The sequence below is a fragment of the Diadema antillarum genome, unplaced genomic scaffold (assembly GCF_040938485.1).
Source record: "Diadema antillarum isolate AM-2024a unplaced genomic scaffold, OU_Dant_1.0 seq00001823_RagTag, whole genome shotgun sequence".
Classification (NCBI taxonomy): domain Eukaryota; kingdom Metazoa; phylum Echinodermata; class Echinoidea; order Diadematoida; family Diadematidae; genus Diadema; species Diadema antillarum.
Window position 1 is genome coordinate 35,693 of NW_027272497.1, and position 23,362 is coordinate 59,054.

Sequence of the window (23,362 nt, forward strand, 5' to 3'; positions counted from 1 at the left end):
GTTAGCACAGTCGAAACCTTTGGGGCAAGAGCGAGATTATATTTAGCAGGCACGAGAATGCAAGCCAAAGGTTTGCAAGCAGGTTTCCAATAACTCATGATACTATATTTGGACTCACCTCTACAACATTTCTCATCACACAAGTGTATAATATCACTTTTTTTGGCGCTATGTCTCAACAGCGTGCATGCAGGCGTGTTACTATTCAAATACATCTTCTCTGTCATATTCTAGACAAAGTAAGTAGACTATGTCACGCAGAATTCAGCTGTGTTTTCTCCCCCTCCCCTCCCCTCCCCTCCCCTCCCCTCCCCTCCCCTCCCCTCCCCTCCCCTCCCCTCGCCATCCCCCTCTCCATCTCTATTGATAAAGAAACATCAAACTCATTGAATCGATATCTTGAAAGAGTGAACATAAGCCGCTGCGACTTTCATTTTGAATTAAATTCTTTATAGGACGATAGAAAACAAACTTAGGCCGCAAACCTTGCATCACAACTACTGTATATGCAATGCCCGTGACGGGGAGCTAGTTTTCGAAATAACAGTTGGTAGAACATAAAGAACTTTCATTCACTCTCATTCTTTCTCTCTTCTGCCCCCCCCCCCCCTCCTCTTTCTCCCTTTCGCTCTCATTTGCCCTTCCCTTTGCTTTGCAAGTGCTAAATAGAGCAGCCCATGTTCTAGCTATCATTTCCACGTCATCAATAATCATTGTGTCATTTTCATTAGTTCATTCTCGAATGAAAAAAAAAATAAATTCCAATAAAAATAACTTTGACTTCTTGTCATATCTTCCAGGTTTATCCGCAGCTAAGCTACTTCATGATGAGGGCGTTGACGTGTTGGTCCTTGAGGCACGGAACAGAGTCGGAGGACGAACGCATACCCTCAGGGTGAGAATCTCTCATTGGAGGAGTTTGAGGGGAAAGGGAGGGGTCTATACTGTGAGGGCGGGTCAGGGGGCGTGGCACATTGTCGTCCGGAATTACCAACCGAGCTACATCGTCAGAACATTGTCGTAGGCTTCAACAGTTCGCTTCTAAACTGGATTTCAACATACATGCTCAATCAATCGTCGTTATCATTATCTGTACGACCCGAGACACGTTATGCTGATAAAGTTGGTTTTTGTTAAACCGAGAAAACTGCACTATAAGGATTAATATTTAGATGATTGATTGTATGTTGTGAGGTATTCATATCTGCTATCTTCATTTTACCTTCTGGATTGTGTTTTGGCTTTTTATTTCTCTTGGCGGGCTGTCTCCCACTGTGTTAAGGCAGGTTGTGTTTCAATTCAGCAAAACACATCATATCTGAATTATCTAATTGCCTAAACTGATAAAATCAGAATATTAATGTTACATGAATTTATGATGCTCTCCAGAAAACAAGTCCCATTATGTATTGACATCGCTTCACCCCCCGAACTTGGTTCCAGAACATTCTACCACTCATGTTAAGATGGTAGGGACCATCGACACTGAACTTTAGATATTTTTATCTGTCTTTATTATAAGCTTTTATTGGCAAATGTTCGTGATATACCCAGTAATGTATCTTATATACGGAAGCTCACCAATGTTTGTTCTCCTTTTACCATGGATATATCATCGACCAACTTGGTTGTTCATAAACGTTTCGCCTTCCAATCTTCAGAATGACAATATAAAATATGTCGACATCGGTGGATCCTACATCGGGCCTACGCAGAACCGCGTCATCCGAATGGCCAACGAGCTCGGCATCAAGAACTACCGAGTTTTCGATGAGGACGCGGCCATTGCCTCTCTCCACGTAGGTTTAATAATACTGGAAGTTACTCGACCACTTGTTTTACTGTGCATTACTGAATGAACCATAAAAGCGTATGAATTAAATGTGTTCGGTTGGACTAACTTGTGAAAATCACGGAGAGAACAGTTTCGTGACTCTTCCGAGTAACTTCTTTACAGCATAATACAAGTCTAATACCTGGATGAATCAAAATCTACATCGATATATTGAATGAACAATGCTACATTTTCTTTCAAAGAATTTTTTATTCTCTTCGCGGAAACATGATAGTGTATATCTAAAGCCATGGCTGTTGTTATGTTCGTAATGAGAATGACTGAAAAATAAATGGGGCTTAAAATAAGATTGACTCTTGCTTCAGTTTGGCAATTCTTTATCGCCCCAACGTAAGACAGTAGCAGTCTTTAACACTTGTTCAAAGAGTGAATCTAAGTAATAGATTTCTTGATCATCAATCTACGTATATTGTTTGCATTAGCTCGATAATGTTATCAATAACAGCATCAACAGAAAGAATTAATGTAACTGTCCTTTGAGATCCTGCACCTTCGAGTTTATTATGTGCCGGATTTAGTGGAATGACTAGGAATAGGTAGATCCTTAGGTCATTAATCGATTTAGATATAAGACATACTATTCTTTATTGTGTGTATAATTATTATAAAGAACTGTCAAAAAATGCGATACTTACTTTTCGTTCACATGTCGAACAGGGCCGGACCAAAAGGTATGACGGTGTAGTGCCGAATTCCTGGAATCCACTCGTCAACATGGACATCGTCAATTTCTGGAGGCTGGTAGACAAGTTGGGGGAAAGAGGTAATATTGATGTGATTGAAAAGGGGTTATCCCACGAGACTGACACCCACGAGTCATACAGCCCACGAGTTCGACATTGAAAAAAAAAGGTCCGTGAGTAATAGAGCCCACGAGTCATACAGCCCGAGAGTATATAGCCCATCAGTTCGACACTGGGCAAATAAGACCCATGAGTTGATCCGAAGTGATATAGGGTCCGCAACGAACCTTCGGAACAACGAGCTTTGTTTCATTTTCGGATTAACGAACCTTCGGAATAACGAACCTTATATCATTTTCGGAATAATGGACCTTCGGAATAACAAACCTCATCATATTTTCGGATTAACGAACCTTCGGAATAACGGATCTTCGGAATAACGGATCTTCGGAATAACGAACCTTCGGAATAACGACCCTTCGGAGCAAAGAACATTCGGAATAACGAACCTTCGGAATAACGACCCTTCGGAGCAAAGAACCTTGGAATAACGAACCTTCGGAATAACGAGCTGCAACTGATACAACATGGAGCTTAATGTGTAGGTTTCGTGGGCCTTGTTTGCTTAGTGTCGAACTCATGGGCTGTATGACTCGGGGGCTGTATGACTCGTGGGCTGTATGACTCGTGGTTGTCGGTTCTCGTGAAGTGCACCCATTGAAAATACGCTAGATTTTATCAAACTTAAGTTGGATGAAACTGAAACTAAGCTAAATTTTATCGAACTTTTGAAGTTGGACAAAATTGAAATAGGCTAAGCTGAATGTTATCAAAATGATGTTGGATGCCATTTGTGTTTTGAATATTCAATCCTTTTTTACTTAAAGGAGACCTCCGGGTGATTCTCAGATTTTTACATTAAATATTTTGTACAACTATAAATCAGTTATACTTACGACAGAGTTTCAGAATTTGTGATAATTGGGATGAAGAATAAGAATATTTTCAAAGAATAGAACAAATTGCAATGAACAAGGATGATGACATGGCAGGGTCACCATGAGAATGCATGAGTTGGGGCTCAAGGAAGCAGAACAAAAGAAGAAGGCATGCGTAGATTATAGACAGGTGAACTCGCAAGCAAGCGGTATTGTAATTGAATTACACTGCTATCATTTCTGAAATATATGAGCCTTCTATGTCATCATCCTTGTTCAGTGTAATTTGTTTAAGGTTTTTCAAAGTATTGTTTCTCTGCTCAAGAACCACAATAAATTCCTCAAATCTATACAGGGAGTTGTCGATTTATGTACTACATGGTGTGAAATTATGAAAATCGTCTGGAAAGTCCCTTTAATTTTTCAGTGAATAAAGTTTGTTATTAATCTCATCAACATGTCATTCTACTCTCCATTCTGTAGAATAATAAGAGGACGTATATAACAGTATTTGGTGAGGGTTTTTTTTTTTTTTTTTGCTCTTCAGAAGAATTATGATAACGATCCTAAGAAATTTCAAGATGCGTTGCAAAATGATAAACAGTGACAAGACATCTTCATGAAATATCAATATCGTGACCATGAAAAAAGACACCCTCTCAAATATTCACAGTTCCAAATAGTAATGTAACAATGAAAACGCTTTTTGCCATGTGGTAACCAACCGACTTGTTTTAGACGTCGACTAATCATTCATGTCTACCTAAAGAATACTGCTGTGTAGCTACAGGTAAGTTTGACTAACATTATCTAAAGTGACATGCTAATCTTAATGTGCCGTAACCTGCCACGTTGATATTGAATTCGCCATTTCAAGGCAATTGCGTTTGATGACACCTTGTAGGAGACTTTTTCTCGTAAACGCCAATCAAATATCAATCAGTCTTTTCGTGGTCTCTTTCTAAGCTGGCCCATGGCGCTTGGAAAGGTTAAAAGAATTAAGAATAATCGTGATAATTGCAAGAGAAGTTTGTACAAAAACGGGAAGGTGAATACTTGCTTCATTGCCTTAGTTTGTTCATTTGGGGACGGCATTTGCGGGCAGAACATGTAGCTTTTGCCTACTCTCCCTCCTCCTGCTTGTCCTCGTTTTACTCCCATTCTCTCCGTCTTCTTATTCTCATGCTAGTTTCTCCTCTTTTCTCATTTTGATGATGTTTTAGCCTTCCTATTCTTCTACTTACCCTTCTGATCCTCCCGCCGATCCCGCTTATCCATCTAACTTTCCTTTGTCTTCTCTTTTTATTCGATTTAATTGAAATTATTCGGATTTTTTTTTTTGCATTGAATATATATTACAAATGAAATACAGTCATTTCTTTTTCCAACACAATAAGGCATACGGTTGTACATTCGGTATATCCGAACATAATTGAAATTTACACGTGCAGTGTAGCAATGAGCTGTTAACAAATTAAAGAAAATAAACAGAAAACACGTACGTCGATTGGGAGCTAGTCAGGATAGTGAAACAGATGGTCTGCTATGAATTAGGGTACATGTACATCATGTGTATTGTGGGATGCATATGCAGAAAGCTGTTGTCGAGTAAGCAAATAGCTTGAAGATGCGACAGCCTTGTGAAAAAAAAAACCCGGGTAAACCATACATAATGTGTAATTATCGAAGACAAAATGAAACATCATCATCATTTTCCCCATACATGACATATCCTCAGGCCTCTTCTGTGGTTCTATAAATTAGAAAAAAAAAGAACAACAGTAATGACTTCATCATGCACTTAGAAGATTATTGTTGTTCTCTATTGTTTCCTCATCCATTATTTCTTTGTGTGTGTGTACATAGATACCTCTCGGCGCTCCTTGGAACTGCCCTAAAGCCCTTGAGTGGGATCACATGTCAGTGTCGGAATGGTTGGACAAAGTCTGCTGGTTCTCCTACACCAGGACCGTGGCCGCGGTCTTTGCCAGGCTCATCTTCGCCACTGAGGTCGAGAACATGTCCCTCCTCTATTTCCTCTGGTACATCAGGGGTGGTGGAGGTAAGGTCGTATCAGGGACACTTCAGCTCGAACTCAAAACTGCTCCCAAAACCTCCTTAGGCCGCTGATGACACTTTATTGGTACACGAGAAGGACGCAGTTATTTTTTTTTCACCTTATTGACTGTTCTTTACCATTCAATAAAAGATAGTATCTGAAAAAATAACATGAAATACTTTTTGTCCTCTTCAAGTTCACGCTGTGTCCTTTGTCAAGGTTACTGTATTTAAGACTGACAGCTGTTATAGTATGGTAAGGGTGGTACTAATAGTTATAGAAGGAAAAAAAGACACTATAGTTTAATCGTCCCGTATTACCAGTATGTATGATAACGATTATAGAAGTCGCAGTCTTATAGTTATGGAAATTTCTGTAATTTTCTGTAATATAGTATGTGGCGGTATTAGTAGCAACAATACTAGTATCAGGAGAAGAGTAGTTACGATTTCATCAGTAAAAATACAGCAGTAGTTTTAGAAGTAGTGGTGGTAATAATGAAGCTGCACACCATAGCGGTAGTAGTGTCAGTTTGAGAAGATGGCGTAAGAGAATAATGTTATGGGCAAATCACAAGCCTGTATGGATGACTCCGTCAGTTGAATGGACCGTAGTGCTTCTAGAGAGGTGGCTTGGTCGTTCAACATAGCTTTTTGAGCACAGTGATGTGTTTTGCATTGTTTGCTTTAAGACATGATGATTTGTCACTGTTTATAATCCGATGACACGTTTATGCCCTTGCTCTCTTTCAGGAATCAGCCGAATGTTGGCGACCGACAACGGAGGCCAGGTACGTACTCTCCCTTATAGTGAATTCCACCTCGGTCGTTTGTCGTTCCAATACTACATGTAGATTGTTTACAGTGTAAGGCTATTTTCAGCTAGAGGCGAGTCTTCTGCCCGATCAAAAATGCGTTCACCGATGTTTCTCTCACCGTTTGGGAATAGCGCGCATTCTTCCCCATAAGAGTTATTGCAGGCTGCTACCGATCTTTAGCCGATATTCTGTCACATTTGATTAGAGTGTAGAAATGTTAACTAAATCTTACTGTCGGTTATCACTCGCTTCTCGTCTAGTCATGTTTCAAGCCAATGTTTGTTCTTTTTTTTTAGAACTTATATCTCATTCAGCAATACTGCAATTACTTTTGTCATAAATACGGAATTCCTGGAGGCGGCGGTACGTTCATCTTGGTTGGGCCCGAGGGCCCAAGTCCTTAGGTTGGCTCATTCCAGACCCGGGCTGCCCAACCTGGTGCACCCTTACCACTCCAGTGTATGTTCTGATTTTGAAAAAAAATGTAATATATTTGTGATTGAGAGCAGCCGAATAAATGATAATACAGTGTAATAATAATGATAATAATAAAATTCATCTCTTCTCTTCTGTAGTTAATGGTTCGCTTGCTTCTTTGCTGCTTGCGTTGGAGAAAAAAAAAAGTTGATTTCCTCTCTTACTCCGTTACAGGAGCGCAAGATGATTGGCGGCTCCCAGCTGCTTAGCGAAGGAATGGCTCAACGGATAGGACAAGGTAAAGACATAACCGTATAATACCATGTGGTCATGACATCACAAATGCTATCATGAAATGGCTTGTCTTGCAGCATGGCGCTAAATCCTCGTGATGTAGCTCCATAGTTTCAGGTATCTTCTATCAACCGTAGTATACAGTTAAAACACTGGTGTATGGTACGATTAGAAGTTGTTAAAAGAAATATAAGCACTGGTAGAACTATCATTGCAATGTTGTTGCAATAAAGACACTTTCCATGCAATGTAGTATGCTATATAACATCAATAAAAACTACGTCAATATCCTTCGTCATGTGAGCAATCGCTCTTGAATGACGAAAAATTCAACATTTTCGCTGGAGCAACCCTGATTTCATACATACGCAATAAAAGGGGAAATCCAGTCCAAATAATCATAAGTTAGTCTGATAAGAAAGAGTAAGATATTACAAGTTCAACAGTATAAATTTGATTAAAATCGGATGAAAAATAAGGAAATTATGACATTTCGAAGTTTTGCTATTTTGGGGGGAAACAGTTCTTGAACAGTCAATATGAATATAATGCAAATGGCAAAGTGACCATGTCATTCCCTCACAACTTACCATCTAGATTGTACATAACATTTTGAAATTTCCAGTTTTTCATTCAAACGCAATCATGCCCGAGGCTCAAAACATCGTATATCTAACTGATCACTATTCTAAAGTTATTCAACCATAGGAATAAAATCATGTTTCACACTTCAATGACAGAAACATTGAATTTTCATCATTTTTTCGTATACGATCAATGGAAGATTGTGAGGGTATGACATGGTTAGCTCACTCATTTGCATATTCATGCCCACCGTACAAGAACTGTTTTGGAGAAATTATCAAAACTTGAAATTGTCATAAGTTCCTTATTTTTAATCCATGAATTTCAGTCAAATTTTTACTCTTGAACTCGTAAAATGTTACTCTTTTCTATCAGACTAACTTATATTTGGACTGGATTTCCTCTTCAATGAGGAAAAACTTGCTTTCAGTCCGATTTTCCCTTGATAAACTGCATTCACTAATTCGAAATACATCCTTTGTAATTAATCATAGTGCCCTCTTACTTCTTCGACGTATATATTAAGTTTCTATTTTTCGTATAAGATATTTCCTTTATTATCAGGCATAGATATGTATTTCTAATCCGTATTAATAAATTTAATAACCATGTGTGCATTGATCATGATGAAAGCAATTTTGACCGTGATGGAGTTATCATACTTACACTGTAATTATCATTATCATTATCACATTATTACTACAATGAAATATCATTAGTCTTATTGTTACTATACCATCAGATGTTCATATATATTGTGATTATCATAATTTTCTTATCATTATGTAGATAACGTCTTGCTTGAGCACCCTGTGAAGCGCGTGTCGCAGGCGGGTAGCACGATTACCGTGACAACGATGAACGGAGATACGTTCGAGGTGCGCCAGATCGTCGTTCTTTGTCATATCAAAACGAATTTTGTCCAATTGCAAATTCAACAAAGGGGAAAAAGCAGTGCATCCTGAGAATGGTTTTCCTTCTAGGAACTATTTTGCGACCACACACCCTGTACAGGCGGCCATCTATTGTCCAGAATCATGAACACTGTTCTGTAGCGTTAAGTCATTGGGGGTATGGGTATTCTTTATGTAATTGTGGTTGTCAATGAATTGTAGAGACAATTTCTTAAGGTAACCATGAAAAAAAAAATGATGTGATGTTCTCATACTAATAGTGCTCTATTACACGTCTGGGTGTATAGTTGTACTAAAGTCGAAATCAAACTGTCATCGCAATGATCAAGACTGGGCTATTTTGGAGGTTTTGAGGACGGGGGGGGGGGGGGGGGGGAGGGGGGCATGATGTCCCCGCCCCTTAAGATCTCGGCCATGGAATGTCCGATTGTCGCCAAATTCGGCATGTATCTACTTTATGACTTGCCCTACAAGAACGCATACTTAATTTTACAAAAAAATACCATAATTTTCTGATGTATGCTAATCAATTATGTAAATATGATAATTTTATGGATTTTTTTAGCATTTTTGCTCCAATTATGGTTGTCTAGTGATCCATTAATTGTGAAATATGTGAAAGGAAGTTGTATAAAGTGTATTTGTGCGAAAACTAATCGCCTAAGACATGGCTCGACACTAACTTTTTTGTTTGGTGGCCCGATGGGGCCACCAAAATCCTAAATTTCAAATTTTTGGTGGCCCGAGAGAAAAATTTGGTGTCCCGAAAAAAGAAACAATAAAAAACATTAAAAGTCCTTTTTTTTAATGAATCAAATATCGAAGTTTTATTAATAGTAAGAATTAGAAGTTGGACATATCTACTCATAAATAAACTTCAACAAACTTGCAACACTCACTCTCGGGCACTCATTCAGTCCTTTTCATCCATCCTTTAAACAAATTTAACTGCTAATTTCCGGCGCAAAAAGTTTTGAATTTATTGACATACTTTTCAAAAAATTTTGGTGGCCCGAGGCGGGCCACCAAATTTGCCTTTTTTTGAAATTTGGTGGCCCGACTTTCATTTTTGGTGGCCCCGGGCCACCGGGCCACCGTTAGTGTCGAGCCCTGCCTAGGATCAATGATAATAAGTGGAAATATTGTAGTTATAGTTTGTGTGGTTTTATTTTTTCGTCCGTTATAGAATTCATGTATTCTGGGTTTTTCTGCCTTTTTGTTTGTCATGTTTGTAGTTAAAGCATAATCAATCACAGCAGCGATGGAGACCCTGATTCCCCCCCCCCCCCCATATGTTTCTTTCATTTTCGTCAACACAGGCATCTCACGTTATCAGCGCCGTTCCGATGGCTCTCCTCGGGAAGATTTCCTTTGATCCACCCCTTTCCCCTCTCAAGAACCAGGTTTGTATTGGTTCAGCGACTATAGGAAAGTAGTATGATGCTAGAAATATCATTTAGCAACGGTGAAAAGTCAATCATGTAAATATCAATAGATTGGGAGAAAACGGCGTTAATCGGATTCTGTTGTATAAGGGCGTCAAAATGACCTTTTTAGAATCAGAAGAACGTTCTCAAGCCGAGCTGCCAAAATGAAGTAATTGATTCATACACTTTTCTTCAAAACTCTGTTTTACATGATTCTAGAAAATGCGTTGAATATTGTTTTACTCTAAATGCTTTCATAAGGTGGTAAGTGTTAGAAAAATTGTAGCAATGTTGAGTAGCAAATTTTTGTGGCTGTCAGTAAATATCGTAGGCCAATCACACAGTCATGACTATTCTGCCTTAGCAAAAATATAATGAAACATTTCTGATTGTAGTAAGTTTAAAGAATCAAAATACACGTCTTGTGAATTTCAGGTTGTTAGGAATAATAGTTCATTCTGCTCATAGCCTATTAACGTAACCTCAAAAGTCCATTTCAAAATCCACGGGAACTTCAGAATCTCTCAGGGAACTCATTAACGTCGTGACCATGCTCGTCTATCGATGGATCCTGCATACCATTGTCCATAAGGACATGCAAATGATTATGGCGTTTTGAAGTCGTTATTGTTGTTGTCATGTTATACAAAATCAGTTCATAAGTCTAGCAGGTTCACTCTTACAAATACATTTGTACAGAGGGAAGACAAGTGATAAAAACCCTTCACAATATTTATATTTTATTCTTTGTTCGTTTCAGTTGTGCCAGAGAATCCCGATGGGGTCTTGTATCAAATCAATGATCTACTACGACAGACCTTTCTGGCGTGACTTGAGTAAGTCACATCACAGCTGTGACAAGTGCTTTTATAGGTCCCGCTCACACTTGCACGAAGACTGGTCGCCGATATTTAGCGACCAAAAGGCACAGGCGACCATCGCCTAGCAATCGGTGACCAAAATGTCCCAACTTTTTGAAGGGCAACTAGTATACTATCTGTTACTGACCGGTTGCCGAGAACCTTGTGGATGCTTTGCAATGAACAGGAAACTCAACAAGTCTGCGACTGCTGCCAGAAAGGGTGGCACTTGTCGGCAACTGTTTGGCGAATCACACTTACTACGAAATGTCTTTACGGAATTAGTAAGAAAAATCAAGTCCCAGAATTATTGTCGTCTATGGTGCAAAATTAACCTAAAACAAACATATTTTTAGCGCTATTGTTAAAGAAAAACACAAGAAATGTGCTCCTTTGCGGTTAAAGGCAGATGCACTTAATATGCCCCTTTCATTTACCATTAGAAGGTCATCTAATACTAAAAATGGGGGGGAAAGTCAGCGTTCCGATGAGTCCAATGAGAAAATCTCTAGCCTACCAGGACTGCACGGTTATCGGTCCCGAACGCTTACAACTAGCTGTATTCGCTGACTTATGAAATAGAAATTAAAAGAAAGTCTGACAACCAACTGCCGACAACTTATTTCAGAGTTCGGAGAATGTAGTTGGCGACCAGTCTTCATGTATGTGTGATCTATGCAACACATTATGAATTATTGTGTACGTATTTGAGGGTGTTTTGTGTGTGTACTTCCAATATACATTATTTCTCTCGTTTCACGTTCGATCCTATTAGATTTGATTGACGAGTGTCTGAAATACGTACGCTCGTATTTCTCTCTACCGTATGGTAAAGATGGCAATTATCGTATAATCGAGACCGAGTTTTTGTTTTTACACTGACCGTCGTAAAATAATCGGAAAGATTATGAGTTTTGTGAGAATACTTAAGTAATCACAAAGTGTTTGATTTAAAAAGGAAAACCCAAAGGGTTAATTTCCAGCAGATAATTTGTAGTACAAGATTTGCTTTTCAGGAAATTAACAAGGTGAATACTAGTACTATCTACTTTGAGTAATATTTAACAGGTGGTGTAATGTACAAGGTGAGTAATATCCACGTGCAACATGTAAATTTCCATAATTCAAAGGTCAACAGTGAGCACTGTGAATACTTGACGAGATAAATAATGTAGAGTGGTACAAAGGTTCAGCCTCCTCATCGTTCGACGTATAGAAGATGACTGCTCATTCATTTCAAGCACATTATGCTGTATTTAAACTTCTGCCCGTGTAGTGAAATCTGTGGCTGGGTTCTCCCACACAAAGTTTCAAGGAGTTTAGGGATATGCTGTTGTCATGGCAGCAATGTTACCTGACAGTTGATTATTTGTTTTTAGCCTGCTTCCATGGAAACAGCTAATGTAATTCAGTGTAATCATTGCATCCTCCAGTTAGAGAGATAATAATGTGCAGTAGCCATACTCATTATTTTGCTTATTTACCTTCACAACACAACAGGCGCAATAGTGCAACACAACAGTCTAAAAGTTGTAATACCCTGATGGGGTCATTAAAACAAAAAAAAAATCTAATAGCTCTACATTTTTTCAAACATTACTGACGAACCAAAATCATTTTTATTACGCTGTCAGCGTAAATAGAAGTCTTAAAATTTAAGACACACAAAAGTCTTGATTTTATTTTTAATTCTTCTATTTACTTATATTTCATTTAACTAGAGTGCTCTGGGTTTGTCCTGACGGATGACATCGTTTCAGCTTCCATTGATGACACCAAGCCAGACGGATCTCTACCTTGCCTCGTCGGGTGAGTTGTGGGGACATGGACCCCTCAGGTACTGTGAAGCTGAATGCCTTTATTTTTTAGGAGGGTAGGGGTGATGTTGACTTCAGTCTATGAAGCAGATTAAGCAAATATAAAATCGAAAATTTAATCAGCTTCGAACATACGGTTAAAAAACTTGGCATTTACAAATATCTTACATACTCGCGAAGGAAAGAAATTTGCCTAAGTCGCATATGCAAGCTAAAATTATTAATAATATTGACATTACCCCACAAGTCTCCACGACCTTCATCAAATTCATCTTAAAAAAAAAAAATGTGATATGAAACGATATTCATTGAATACAAAGATAACTAGTTACATATCATCCCCCGACTTGTACACTTTGTTTCATCGCAGATTCATCAATGGAGTCTTCGCAAGGAAATTTGCTACTTTGAGTGAAGAAGAAAGGTAACCTAAAAATAATGGAAGGTTTTCTGGGTTTTTTTTTTCCTCTCTCTTTTTTGTCTTCTTTTCGGTATTGTTATTATCATTTTGTACGTACATTCAAGCTATTTTCTGCAGATACCAGTTCATTATTTAGTTCAATTCGATCCACTGTAGTTGTTTATGTGCACGTGTATTGTGGCGTCTATCTTTTTGTATACACAAAATTACTATTCATCATCTTCACTGTGAGATTTCTCGTTCTATCTGACGTGTTATACTAGTCCGTCCATATTTCGAATTTTTAAAGAGGCGCAGGTTTGTATTATCATGCCATCAAGAGTGATGTTAAATTCCACATAAGAATTATCCATCTAATCCGATAAAAAAGGTACATTATGGTAACAATGCTCTTCATCTGGATACTTAGGCCTATTTTTCATGAAGTTTCTGTCTTAATCTATTTCTGAAATGAGTGTTCTAGCCCGAGAACGTTCATGTTTAATTCCAGTTAAGTTATTTTTTAAGTAGAAGACGAACCTAATACCACATGAAAATAAATCTATTTATGTAGATGTATGCACTTACGTATACACACACACATACATGTATATACTACACATACATACATACATACATACATACATGTGTAACATACACTTTGTACATACTTACATTACATACATATCTTGTCATCCAGGAAGATGAAGGTTGCTAGATGCTACGCCAAGGCCTTCGGAACAAACGAAGCACTAAAGGTAAAGCCCCTTTCATGCTCCTAGGATGTGTGTGTGTGCGTGGGGGGGGGGGGGGGGGGGGGGGGGTGTTACTAGTTCTTTCTACAAGTTATTCAGATGAAACCAAGATTTATTATTTTTGTTGTTGTTGTTGTTGTTGTTGTTGTTGTTGTTGTTTACAACGACGCGTAAAACAACGAAACCGATGAAAGCAGACTTTTGGCGTTCAATCGGAGGTCCCAAGCACGAGTCCCGTCAAGCGACTACTTCCGAAATAAACAGGGTGATATTTACCCGCCATAAAAATGATTACCTGCCAACGCTAAGGTAATGGTAATGGCGGGGTCTTGTGGTAGTGGCAGTACCAGTACATGTATGGCAGCTACCCTAGATTAAGAAGACCATAATGATCATATCATCACAATTCGTTATTATTACTTTACCATTACTAATGTATAAAATGGGCTTTAGAATTTCTGCAATCTGATTGGTCAATTAACATGCATTGGTTTTTAATGACCCACACTAAGTCATGGCTCAAACCTTATTGGTGGCCCGGACGCATGATGGGGAAAAAGGTCGAATTTCATGAATTTTCGGGCCCATTCTATTATCTTTTAAAAAAAAAACGAATCATACAGGCCCATTTCGTGGATCGCTGAGAATTGGATATTCTCGTTTAACTTTGGAACAGTCTAAAACCAACTTGCTGAGCTCGTGGGTTTAATGGTTCAAAAATTAAACTCCGCGTCCAATTCCCACCGCTCCACTCTGTCTTGTGCGTCATTTGTATAGTAATGTATGACAATCAGTGGAGTTAGTTGCTTCGTCTTTCATCTTCCAGCCGACCGATTACGTGGAGAAGAACTGGATGGAGGAGGAGTATAGCGGTGGTTGCTATATGGGAGCCACGCCCCCTGGTGTTCTCACCTCCTACGGCAAGTAAGTGTTCCCTTCTGTGTCTCAAATAAGCGGAGGTGAGCTCCAATATTAGAGCGACTAGTTAAAACCAATGTATGCAACCTTTCTTTCTTCCATTTTTTTTTTTTTGTACACATGGCGTTCTTCTACGCAGTTTACGTGAAACTGTTAGGCCCGAATTCACGAAGGTGGTACACTTGAAACCATGGTTTAAACCATGGACAAAGGCCGTAGTTTTGTATGGGGCGCCAAGTGTCGCATGGCCTATTTCGTTTCGAAATCAGTCATTTCGTTGACCATTTCGTTAACGAGATGATCTTTTCGTCGACGAAATGATAACACTTCGTCGACGAAATGAAAAATAACTGATTTCGTAACGAAATAGGCCGTGCGACACTTGGCGCCCCATACAAAAGTATGGTCTTTGTCCATGGTTTAAACCATGGTTTCAATAAATGTATTGTACCACCTTTGTGAATTCGGGCCGACGAGTTGTTATATTATGAGCCTTTAACTAGGCATGTGGTATCTGTCTACCTAGGGTGCTGAGGGAGCCAGCCGGCCGGGTCTTCTTCGCAGGAACCGAGACAGCCACCTGGTGGTCTGGCTACATGGAGGGCGCAATCCAGGCAGGCGAGAGGGCCGCTCGAGAGGTAGGAGCATTACAGGGATGGTGCAGCCTCGGTTTAGATGTTTTCATCGTTTTTTATTGTGATTTTTTGTAGATAATTAGAAATCTCTTATGAAATGTGAAAGGGCAAGCAATTCTAAGGGGAACTCAAAGTTTATTTGATGAAAATTGAAATGGCTGAAATGGCTGAGATAGCCAAAACAAGAGCGATCCTAATAAAAGGTGGGACCCACCTTTTATTAAGACTGTTTTGTTTTACTTTGTTTCTAGATATCTCAGCCATAATTATCAAAACCGATTTCCATTACATAAATTTTGAATTCCTCTTAGAACTATGCTCTTTAACATTCTATAAAATGGTTTCTAGGTATATAGCAAAAAGTTAAAACCTGAATCCTCACCTCAACCACTACTATACAGTCCCCTTAAAATGGTTATACAAATGATTAAATAGTATCTTAAAACTTTGTTGGTAAATTATAGACAGGAAAAATATTGAGATACATGTCCTATAAGTGGAGGTGGTTTCGGATTTTGGTACTCTGTTTCTCGTGAAAGAGAGAGGGGAGGGCGTGGAGAAAGTGTTGGACGAAGATTAATCGCGCTAGAATATCTATTTTTACATTAATAACATCGGAACGTTGTGCAATAATGTTAACTTTTGTGTTCAGGTGCTTCCGCAGGCCACGATGTATATTTTAATAGTGTTGAGCTTTACTGAAAGTTTCTTTCTTTTCCAATATGATGGTTAACTACAGATTCTTCATGCCCAAGGTCGAATCAGAAAAGATCAGATCTGGCAGGGTGAGCCAGACAACCCCGTAAGTATAGAAGAATGAAAATCAGGACACAAGTCATGGACAAGCGTTATAGCAACTATTTAATGATTCAATCAATCGCTAAATCATCCATTTTCCTGTTAAATTCGTAATGAAAATAACAAACCGCAAATAAACTAAAGAGGGACGGAACAGAATTCAAGACCTAATAATCCATTAGTGAAAATACGACAGTCATAGATAACAAAAAAAAAATGCTAAGAGAATTTAAAACAAGTTAATATGCAGTTTTATGTTGTTGTCTTTTTTTTTCAATTACACAAAATGAGATTTGGAGTTGGTAATCGAACAATAAATGACTGATACTGATAATGCACCCATCCCATTTAATTATGATATGGATGAGTGTTATGATATTACTAATGTAAATACTAATCATACTGATGATCGTAATGATAATAGTAGTGGGGGAAGTGCATTGCAAACAGTTACAGTAATGTTAGTAATAATGACAAGAATGGTGATGAGATCTTTCATAGAAAAAAAGTAAAAGGACTTATATAAGAATGATAGCACGCGGAAGAAATAATCACAGAAAAAGCGGGAGATTTATTAATGTTTCTTTACAAAGGATATTAACCTTGTCTTTCATCGCATTTTACCTCTGTTCTCAGAACTGGCCTTATACAGACTTCAAGTCTGGTTTCTTCGAGCGCATGTCGCCCTCTGTCGGTGGCTTCCTTGGTTTCATGGGTTTCGGGGCGGTCGTTGGGGCTGCTGGAGGACTGCTGTACCTTCACAAGGACCAGCTACCCAAGCTGCTTCGCAAATAGCTTGCCCGGCTAAACCCTTGCTGAAGATCCCGTGTTATCTTCCTTGTATGTTTTATGGTCATATCATAAACACCTCATTCCTCTAGAAATCATTTATCCATGTATGCAGATTTTTACGGTTTTTTGACTCGACTCAGAAAGATCGATAAGAGCTTTACCTGAGTGTATAAGTTTTCTCACACTTCGCATTAGCGTCGTCGCTTTCAATGAGCCAGAGGAGTACTTTTTTGACTAAAGACAGCTAGAAATGGAATTTCACAACTATGTCAGTATTATACAAGACTCTGAAGTCATCATTCTAGTCTTTGTTGGGCAACTGAAAAGAAATCTTTGCCAAATAAAAATCTTATTGATTTTTCTGTATAGGCGTACTAAAAATTCAGTACCGTATACCAAAATATATATGATAAGTGCAAAATACAATATTTCACATTGTTAGAAAGATTATACCTTTGGCAAATATCCTCTATTCAGAAGAATGAGCTAGTATGAACTTTGAGGGAAGAAAAAAACACATGCAGTACTAGACGTTGATTTGAGAGGAAAACTATGAAGGCAAATTATTGCATATCCGTTCTGCTTGAACAACAGACATAACAAATAATTTGTCTCTTGCATTTCTTTTTCGCATGATCTGATGATTCCGCCCATTTTCATTGCTTTGCCAACTTATAGTTGATAATCATTTTGAAAACATTTCATCTGATTGTGTGAAGTGAATAGTTATTGTTCTTGTAACTCAGTAAATTTTCGTTTCATTTTTTCTTTCTTTGTTTTCGATCTGCTGTTTGTATATTTGTTTGTACTTCTTCTTTAGTTCTTGATTTTCCTTGTGTTGTTATTCTCATCATTATTAAAAACTTGACAATCTTGAACGAGGCAGGGAAAACAGGTTTGACTGCAGACACTTGTGTTCATTTAACTTTGAAGCTTTTAAATGATTATTTCTTCTTGTCTGTTTTGTTTATGCCTATACCTATATTTTACTCCAGCAATATGTGAGATATTGCATTCAGGAAAATCCAATTCAACTTTTAACCCGTCGCTGCGATATCGTTGTTGACTTTTTGAGGTTGTGTGTTGATGTTAAGACAATGTTAAAGTATGTTATCACAGTCTTACGCACAGAATCAGGAAATTGAATGAACGCAATCAGTTATTAAACTACCTGATCACGAAACTTTTTTAATTGCTATGGAATATTCCTATACCAGCTGTATGCGTCATTCAGGTCTTGATGATGTGAACATATAATGTTTTTGTTTTCAACTGAAGTTTCACATAAAGTGAAGTTTCTAACTTTATATGTAAAATGTGAAATTCAGTGTTCTCATCCTGTGATATCCCGTGTTGTAAACAAGGCAACGAAAGAATATTGTTGTTGTTTTTTCTTGAATGTATGATATGTAAGCTTTCTTCTTTTTTTTCTTGTAGACTAAACTTTTTTTATCAGAGATTACTTCCTCCACAAACACAAATAAGTGAATCACGAAAGTTGATTATGTACACAGACGTTACGTTTCGTGTGCTATCTTCTTTTGTAAAGATGGCAACATACGCTTCGAAACATTCTCTCTATATCGTGCGCCCATGCTATTGACAAAATCATGGCATCTAATACGAATACGGTGTTTGTTTGTAAACTTCGCTAACTGGTGCAACACTTATGGGTACCCAGTAGGGGGTATTCGTCTTACTTATCATAACTGGGGAAGTCTCTTTTATTCAACGTAGATAGTATGTGTCAAACTTCTCTAAAAGTGCAGTGAATCACATAAAACGTTGTCAGCTCACTTGACCGTTCATAGCTGTGGAATTTAAAATCCTCTTCCATTTACTTCAAAAATGAAAACGGGATTTAAGGCTGTACTGATGTGTCTATTTTAGTCAGTTCACTTCTTTAATTTCATTGATTTTACAATATTAATTTACCTAATTACGAGCATGTGTAAAAATTGAATTTCATGAGATAGTACTACCCTTAAATTTCTGAATATTGAACAAGAAAATACAATTTGATAGTAATTACTTTTTGCCGATTTCTCGCGTATTATCATCGTGTGTAGTTGTGTGAATAATATTATTATAATGTGCGTGTTTAAATGTGTTGTGCGTGTGTGTGTGTCTGTGCGCGTATGTAAGCAATCACAAAGCAAGAAGTGTGTACTGACAAAAATCTTAGTGATTTACCGAATATCGACTAGAATGAAAATGGGATCAATTATTATCTCATTTCATTTTGCTGATACTAGTTTACATCATAGAAATGTAGATAAAGATTTAAAGGAAGACTTACATGAAATTGATAGGTCTTCCTTTTAAACAGTGGAAAGGTTACGCATATTCTTCTTTCATTTATGAAATCATCGGTTGAAGTTTGTGGTTAGAGATAACCGACTGACACAATTTGCTATTTTAATGCTTAATACTCGTATTTCCATTCCGTACAAATGTGAAAGTTGAGATTTCTCCCGAAATAAAACTTTAAATGTTGAGACAATGTCTGTCCAAATTCAGAGATCTTTGAATGCAGTTGCTTTCCTGGGGGACATTGGTGTTTGTATTTTTTTTTTCAGAACTCGGACCACTTTTGAATAGAGTCAAATACGAGATCAAAAGTCTAAAAAATCAATTTAAAATATTGTTCATAAAAAAAAAAATCATATTGAATTAAACAAAATTTACACTTCGAGATCTGCATTACTTACGGGTATCGAGTCCCCACAGAACCAATGTTTCAGCTCTGGAAAGGGGAATTGGAAGAGCGCCATCGCACGTTCGCGTTTGCAACGCCAACTGAAAACTCTGCACTCTCTGCTCACTTGCTGGTTCCTGCTAGAAATTGACAGACTTGATGTCACATAAACAAAGACCACAGAGACTCGCATAAGACGGCTCTGTGTCAAATCAGCAGTGTACAATTTGCAATCAGATCAATTCACTTTCGTTTCAACCCGTTAGAACTAGAGGGATACAGGAAATAAGTTTAACCCTCTGTCAGCCACATTTATCTTAAAGGGGATGGCTAGTAACTGATCAGTTGGAATCAGTGGGAATGCTGGGGGATGATTGTTCCAATCCTTGTAGGATTCATTTAAGACTACATTATATGTCTATTGTTGTGTGAAAATTATTTGCTTCAGGTCTCATGTTCAAGTACTGTGCATGCAGTTCAATGTTTCCAGGTTAGCGTGCCTGTACAGTGACGGGGCGATCGTTAACGGCCCGTTAACGATCGCCCCGTCACTGTACAGGCATGATAACCCGGAAACATTAAACTGCACATTACTTGAATATGAGGCCATTCTGAAGCAAATAATTTTCACACAACAATAGACATATAATGTAGTCTTAAATGAATCCCACAAGGATTGGAACAATCATCCCCCAGCATTCCCACTGATTCCCACTGATCAGTTACTACCTTGCTGGGAAGGATGTTCATCGCTAAGGCGGAGGTGGCGATTGTCACCTTACAGAGAATAAAGTATATGGAGAACCACAATGATATCTGGTCGGACTCTCCATCTCCACGACAACTATCATAATAAGTTGCAATTTTGTAAATTATACCTGGGCAAACTCATACGCGCAAACACGAATAAACGAAATCTTGTGGCGAATCTTTCACTTCATTGAAAAGTGAAATGTGTATGTAATCTGTCCATGTTTCGGTAAGAGATTCATACCTGAATTGCAAGCTATAATTTTTTCTCCCGACCAATGGTGTTTTGACCCATATGCCCCTAGGTAGTGCTGTGAATAATCAATTCATCTTTCTCTTTCTCTGAACAATTACAAAAATACCGCAGCGGATTTGTCAAGATTGTTGACATGAAATATTACTCTGGCGGATAAAGGATGTGATCCGGTGTCAATGGCTTTCAAAGTCTTATTATTCCACCCTTAATCGTTCGTAAACATCTCCATCGCCATTAATCGTGTGTACCTTTCAAACTAAAAAGAATAAATAAATAAATAGATGAAATATCATAAAATGTCGTTTCGGTGATCAATCACTTCATCGTTACCATGATATCTTCTTCCCCTTTCCGATGTATTCTTCCACCTTCCACCAGTGTGCATCTATTATCGTCGGTTTATGAACAAATAAACAAAGCGATTCTTTCTATTTGGTGCAGAAAGATTTTTATCCTGCCGCTGCTCGCTGGGGAACAATGGAATGGAACAGAGAGAGGGCCGACTTATCAGTGAGAAAACGTCGTTGGGTTCCTTTGACAAAAATTTCATCAGATCAAATCCTTTCCTGGTTTTCCCACCAGTTTTCCTTTCATCAGCTTTGGCTAGGTCGGAAGTATGGAAGATATATATCATAACTTGAGCTCAGGTCGGCTATATCCCTCTGACTGCAGCAAAAACAATAAACCTATCATGCCTATGAATGCCCATCTCACTCGAAAAGTGATCTTGTTAATTCACATTCATCGCGATAGATCTTGGCAGTCAGTATATGCAAACATGTTCACCCTGTCTTTCTTCATTTCGATATTTTAGTAACAGACTGCACCTCTACCGAATTGTCTCCACTTTTGTTTTGCATTGTTTTTGTCTGTATACTCCGCTGTTGCGTATGACGCGCGTAAAATAAGCTCCACTTTTCGCAGACACCCGTACACGTACGGTGACACCTTGTACTTTCGCACGTGCGCCGATGGCCGAACGCGTTGATAATTATTTACTCACGACACTTCAGGGGGTGATTGTACACATAACGGGTCGCAGCACTTGCTGCGTTCTTGCAGACGGGGAGTTGCTGCCTTCTATTTATCTCTCTCGCTCCATTGGAGGAGGTACGTGAACACATTATGTGCAAGCATCTCATATTCTAGTATTATTTTGTCCGACCGGATTATCAAAAGTGATCAGCGTAAGCAATTATTTTCCATATTGGTCCAGGACTCGTGTAGCGATAAAACTTTCGCGTGCTGATACATGTCTTTGTTTGTTTGTTTGTTTGTTTGTTTTTCTCATCTTTTAACGGGTCGCATCAATCTTTAGGATTTAGTGTCATTCCTTATGACTTTTGTGCTCAAAACACTCACGATGCTGGGCAAAGTTGACGCAAATGGATAAACAGCACATTGAAATTGTGTCGGACACGAATGCTGAGGAATAGTTTGTGTTGTCATCTTCAAATGAATGTGCGGGGGAAAAGAAATGGACGGTAACTGTTGCCGAGTTCGTGAGACTGTAAGTCAAGAAGTAAATTGTACCCGCGCGCATCCTTCAAACGCGGACCTTCTAATTTCACCAGCCACCCACGGGGAAGGGAATAGAAGCGCCCGAGTCAAGGAGTCTAACTCGGAACATCAGCCAACCTCAGCCCGAAGGAAGCCAGTGAAGTGTTCAATCGCATCTTCTTGAATGCCGAGATTCCGTGTTTGAAGAGCCGGTGCATGATACTCTTTTAGAGCGACGGGGAAAAAACGGAGTGAGTGAGAGAAAAGGGAGGAGCGGGAAAAGTAGAGACCGGGCAAAGCAATGGTATCAGAAATGCTGTGCCGAGACGCCGCTGCAACAGTCGCTGAGAGGCGTTGTGCGAAGATGTTTCCCCAGTTATGAATCGATATCCCCGCATCGCTGGCTGATGATATGACTCGCTTCGGGAAGTTTTGAATCTTGATCCAACTCGGGAAAGATATGAGATTTCTTCAGTAATTCTCTGTCTCTTTTTTTTCTTCGCGTCAAGAGTGTGATGCAAGATCAATTCGCTTTGCTGGAGATGAATTAAAATCCTTTTAAAAGTATGTGATTAACACCTGTGCCCATTGGAACCATACTTCCGGATAATGTTCATATCGATCCTTCTCCATACACTCATCTGGAAACATGATTCTTGATGACGTGCGAACCAAATTGCCAGCGGATTTCGTTGACTGATTTCTAGGCAAGACCATGGAATCGATCGAAGTAGTGTTCATCTATTTGAGGAATCTCTCCCTTTCTCTCTTTTGTTCTCTCTCCCTCTCTCTCTTTCTCTCTCTCTCTCTCTCTCTCTCTCTCTCTAAGTTGTCATAGCAACAAGAATGAGCGCCAGTACTTCCGAGTCGAGGATTCCAAGAATAAAGTGCGAGTTTTGGCAGCCAAGAAAACATGATAACTTTATTCCCGCATGCTTTGGCGATCCCATCGGAAACTCCCTTAAAGGACAATCATTGACTATCGATTTCGAGACGACGCGTTCTGACTGAGGGGACTGTTCCGTCAAAGCACCTGCATTCCAGCTCTGTGATTTGTTGAATCAAGCTTTCATTGTTGAGCAACTCAGGATACGGTCGACTTCGTTCTCATACCACAGCGTTGAGGTTCGGCTGCTGGTGTGCCGGGTATATTTCGCTCCGATAACAGGAAAAGGCGAGAAGAGAAAGTACGTT

The 23,362-nt window shown here is 38.8% G+C and overlaps 1 protein-coding gene across 1 annotated transcript in view; it reads left to right on the top strand.

The window, feature by feature from the left end:
* The window catches only part of LOC139712584 (amine oxidase [flavin-containing] B-like), a 30,946-nt gene extending 11,582 nt beyond the window's left edge, over positions 1-19,364 (top strand). Inside the window, exons 2-17 of the mRNA XM_071624392.1 lie at positions 801-895; positions 1,662-1,799; positions 2,513-2,629; positions 5,343-5,538; positions 6,288-6,325; positions 7,004-7,067; positions 8,438-8,526; positions 9,882-9,965; positions 10,750-10,825; positions 12,571-12,658; positions 13,037-13,090; positions 13,767-13,824; positions 14,648-14,745; positions 15,266-15,377; positions 16,114-16,176; positions 16,809-19,364. Of these exons, the coding sequence (XP_071480493.1) occupies positions 801-895; positions 1,662-1,799; positions 2,513-2,629; positions 5,343-5,538; positions 6,288-6,325; positions 7,004-7,067; positions 8,438-8,526; positions 9,882-9,965; positions 10,750-10,825; positions 12,571-12,658; positions 13,037-13,090; positions 13,767-13,824; positions 14,648-14,745; positions 15,266-15,377; positions 16,114-16,176; positions 16,809-16,967 (1,529 nt within the window). The 3' untranslated portion in view covers positions 16,968-19,364. The remainder of the gene's footprint in view (positions 1-800; positions 896-1,661; positions 1,800-2,512; positions 2,630-5,342; positions 5,539-6,287; positions 6,326-7,003; positions 7,068-8,437; positions 8,527-9,881; positions 9,966-10,749; positions 10,826-12,570; positions 12,659-13,036; positions 13,091-13,766; positions 13,825-14,647; positions 14,746-15,265; positions 15,378-16,113; positions 16,177-16,808) is intronic.
* The last annotated feature ends 3,998 nt before the right edge of the window (positions 19,365-23,362 follow it).